Source organism: Miscanthus floridulus, chromosome 10 (genome assembly GCF_019320115.1).
Source record: "Miscanthus floridulus cultivar M001 chromosome 10, ASM1932011v1, whole genome shotgun sequence".
NCBI lineage: Eukaryota > Viridiplantae > Streptophyta > Magnoliopsida > Poales > Poaceae > Miscanthus > Miscanthus floridulus.
The window spans coordinates 45,044,374-45,047,445 of NC_089589.1; the positions used below are offsets into that span (position 1 = coordinate 45,044,374).

At 58.0% G+C, this 3,072-nt stretch overlaps 1 protein-coding gene across 2 annotated transcripts; it reads left to right on the forward strand.

Annotated features, from left to right (window-relative positions):
* Positions 1-570: 570 nt before the first annotated feature.
* On the forward strand, positions 571-2,581 carry LOC136490136 (hexose carrier protein HEX6-like). Of its 2 annotated transcripts, none has more exons than XM_066486615.1 (3): positions 571-957; positions 1,026-1,351; positions 1,443-2,581. In XM_066486615.1, the coding sequence occupies exons 1-3, from the start codon at positions 822-824 to the stop codon at positions 2,505-2,507; spliced, it is 1,527 nt and encodes a 508-aa protein (XP_066342712.1). In that variant the 5' UTR covers positions 571-821; the 3' UTR covers positions 2,508-2,581. The 2 variants fall into 2 exon arrangements, with proteins under 2 accessions (XP_066342712.1, XP_066342713.1); XM_066486616.1 differs by having other exon boundaries at positions 837-957; positions 1,021-1,351.
* Positions 2,582-3,072: the final 491 nt, after the last annotated feature.

Sequence of the window (3,072 nt, forward strand, 5' to 3'; positions counted from 1 at the left end):
TGGCTGCCGGGGTGGGGGGAGCTCGGTCGCCGGGGTGAGAGAGGGCGTCGACGGGGTTGGGGAGGGCGCCGCATGGGGGTGGGGGAGAGTCGCCCACTCCCCTGCAACACCGTCACGCCACCTTCATGGATCTCGCTCATGCTCCATGGATCTCGCCGGGGTGGGGGAGAGGGCCGCCAGATCTGTGGGTGTTGGGGGCTTCCAGTGGGGGAGGACGCCGGGCGTTGGTGCGCTGCCGTAGGGGATGAGGAGCGCGGAAGGGGTAAGGATGGGAAGGAGGAAGCGAAGGGATACGTTTTTTTAATATACATGTGGGCGGAAGTGAGCAGCAGGGGTAATAAGCCATCCGACGTTTGTGCAATCCGTCGGACATCTAACACATAGCATTTCCGATTTTCTTTGTGTATCTGGAGTTGCAACAATGTCTAGGTGAAGTGATTATCTTCTTCGCATTACGCACAGTACACGAAAAATGACGAATTGTGGATAATTTAAGTATGGGGCAATAAGAACTCCTCACTTTTCGGATATCTTTGATGTGGACAACAATGACGTTAACATGGTTAATTGGTGTAAACTCTTGCGATTAATAAGTCAAGAGCCGCCATGGAAAATTCGTACTAAAACGCATATAAACAAACAAGATGCTGACGGCCGGCACATGCTTGGCAAAGCTCCAAAAGGGCACATCACATCGAAGCTTGACCGGATGGCAACAGCAGCCAGCTACAGCTGTCAACACAACACCAACAGCATGGCCAGCAAGGTTCACTGACGAGCTCTCTCGCCTTCAGCTAAGCTAATCGCCGCAGTGGCGGACCATGGCCGTCGGTCTCGTCGATGCCGGCGGCGGCGATGGCCATCAGTACGGCGGGAGGATCACCAAGTTCGTGGCGCTGTCCTGCGTCACCGCGGCCATGGGCGGCGCCATCTTCGGCTATGACCTCGGAACCTCTGGTACGAATTCGACCTCAGAATTTCAGATTCATGTCCCTATCGATTACAGGATGTTTTGCACAGCACAGGTGGCGTGTCATCCATGGGGTCGTTCCTCGAGGAGTTCTTCCCGGACGTGTACCGGCGGATGAAGGGCGACGTGCGCGTCAGCAACTACTGCAAGTTCGACAGCCAGCTCCTGACGCTCTTCACGTCGTCGCTCTACATCGCCGGCCTGCTCACCGCGATGCTCCTCTCGTCGTGGTTCACGGCCAGGCACGGGCGCCGCCCGTCCATGATCATCGGCGGGGCGGCGTTCCTCGCCGGCGCCGCGGTCAGCGGCGGCGCCGTGAACGTGTACATGGCCATCCTGGGCAGGGCACTCCTCGGAGTGGGCCTCGGGTTCGCGAATCAGGTCAGAGTCGTCGACTACAAATTCCCCCTGAATCGGGCCTGAATCAGATGATATTGGCTGAAAAGAATTGAAGCCAGGCAAAATTTTGCAGGCTGTGCTTTTGTACCTGTCTGAAATGGCCCCTGCACGATACCGAGGAGCATTCAGCAACGGGTTCCAGCTCAGCCTATGCCTCGGCTCCCTCGCCGCGAACATCATCAACTACGGCGCGGAGAAGATCACCGGCGGCTGGGGCTGGAGGCTCTCGCTGGGCCTGGCCGGCGTCCCCGCCGCGCTCTTCACGCTGGGCGCCCTCTTCTTGCCGGAGACGCCCAACAGCCTGGTGCAGCAGGGCGAGGACCGTGGCAGGGTGCGCACGCTGCTGCAGAAGATCAGAGGCACGGACGACGCCGGCGTCGACGCAGAGCTGGACGACATCGTCGCGGCGAACAGCGCGGCGGCACGGGGCGGCGGCGGCGACAGTGGCCTGCGGCTCATCCTTTCGCGGCCGAGGTACCGGCCGCAGCTGGCGATCGCCGTCCTGATGCCGGCGTTCACGCAGCTCAACGGGATCAACGCCATCGGGTTCTACGCGCCGGTGCTGCTGCGCACGGTGGGCATGGGCGAGAGCCTGGCGCTGCTCTCCACGGTCGTCACGGTGGTCATCTACACGGCGTCGACGGTCGTGTTCATGTTCGTCATCGACCGGTTCGGCCGCCGCACCCTGCTTATTGCCGGCAGCCTCCAGATGCTGGTCTCTGAGGTCCTGATCGGCGCCGTCATGGCGGCCAAGCTGGGCGACGAGGGCGGGATGGCGCGCGGCTACGCGGCGGCGCTGTTCGTCCTCTTCGGCGTGTACGTGGCCGGGTACAGCTGGTCGTGGGGCCCCATGACGTGGCTGGTGCCCACCGAGGTGTTCCCGCTGGAGATCCGGTCGGCGGGGCAGAGCATCACGGTGGCGTCCGGGTTCGTGTTCACCATCTTCATCGCGCAGGGGTTCCTCGCCATGCTGTGCCGGATGAGGGCCTGGCTCTTCTTCTTCTTTGCGGGGTGGATCGTCGTGATGACGGGCTTCGTGTACTTGTTCTTGCCGGAGACGAAGGGGATGCCCATTGAGCAGATTGGGAAGGTGTGGAGGGAGCACTGGTTTTGGGGCAGGGTTGTGGGGGTCAGATGAATTGCAGGCGACTGATAAGCTGTGAAAAGAACTGAGATAACAACGTTCAGTAATTAAAGGGTTCCAACATGAAAATTTTAATAGCTTAGTCTTGTGACAACATCTCAATCTATCACCTTGCACTACTACAAAAATGATTTTAGAAAACAACTCTTGATTTACAGAGACGGATAAAAAACGTCCATGTCTCCTAAAACACACCGTTATTTTCGGAGACGGTTAACACATTTATGAAGACACTAAAAAAAATATAGTCTTCGAAAATAAGTTAACAGAGGAGGGCCCCTGAAGAGGTCAGTCCTAGACCTCTTAGAATAAGGCACATCTCTGTTAATGCTCAACTCATCTGTCCCATCTTAGCATCTCAGCAATAAAATGGTTGCAACCGTTGCCCACTCATTTCTCTCCCATCTAACCAGCTGTCGCATGTCCTCCATCTCTCCAACGCCGCCTCCCTCTCTCACCCGCAGTCTCTCTCTCTCTCTCTCTCTCTCTCTCTCTCTCTCTCTCTCTCTCTCTCTCCTCACCGCCCCTTCCCTTCCCTACCTTCTCCTCTTCGCCTCCT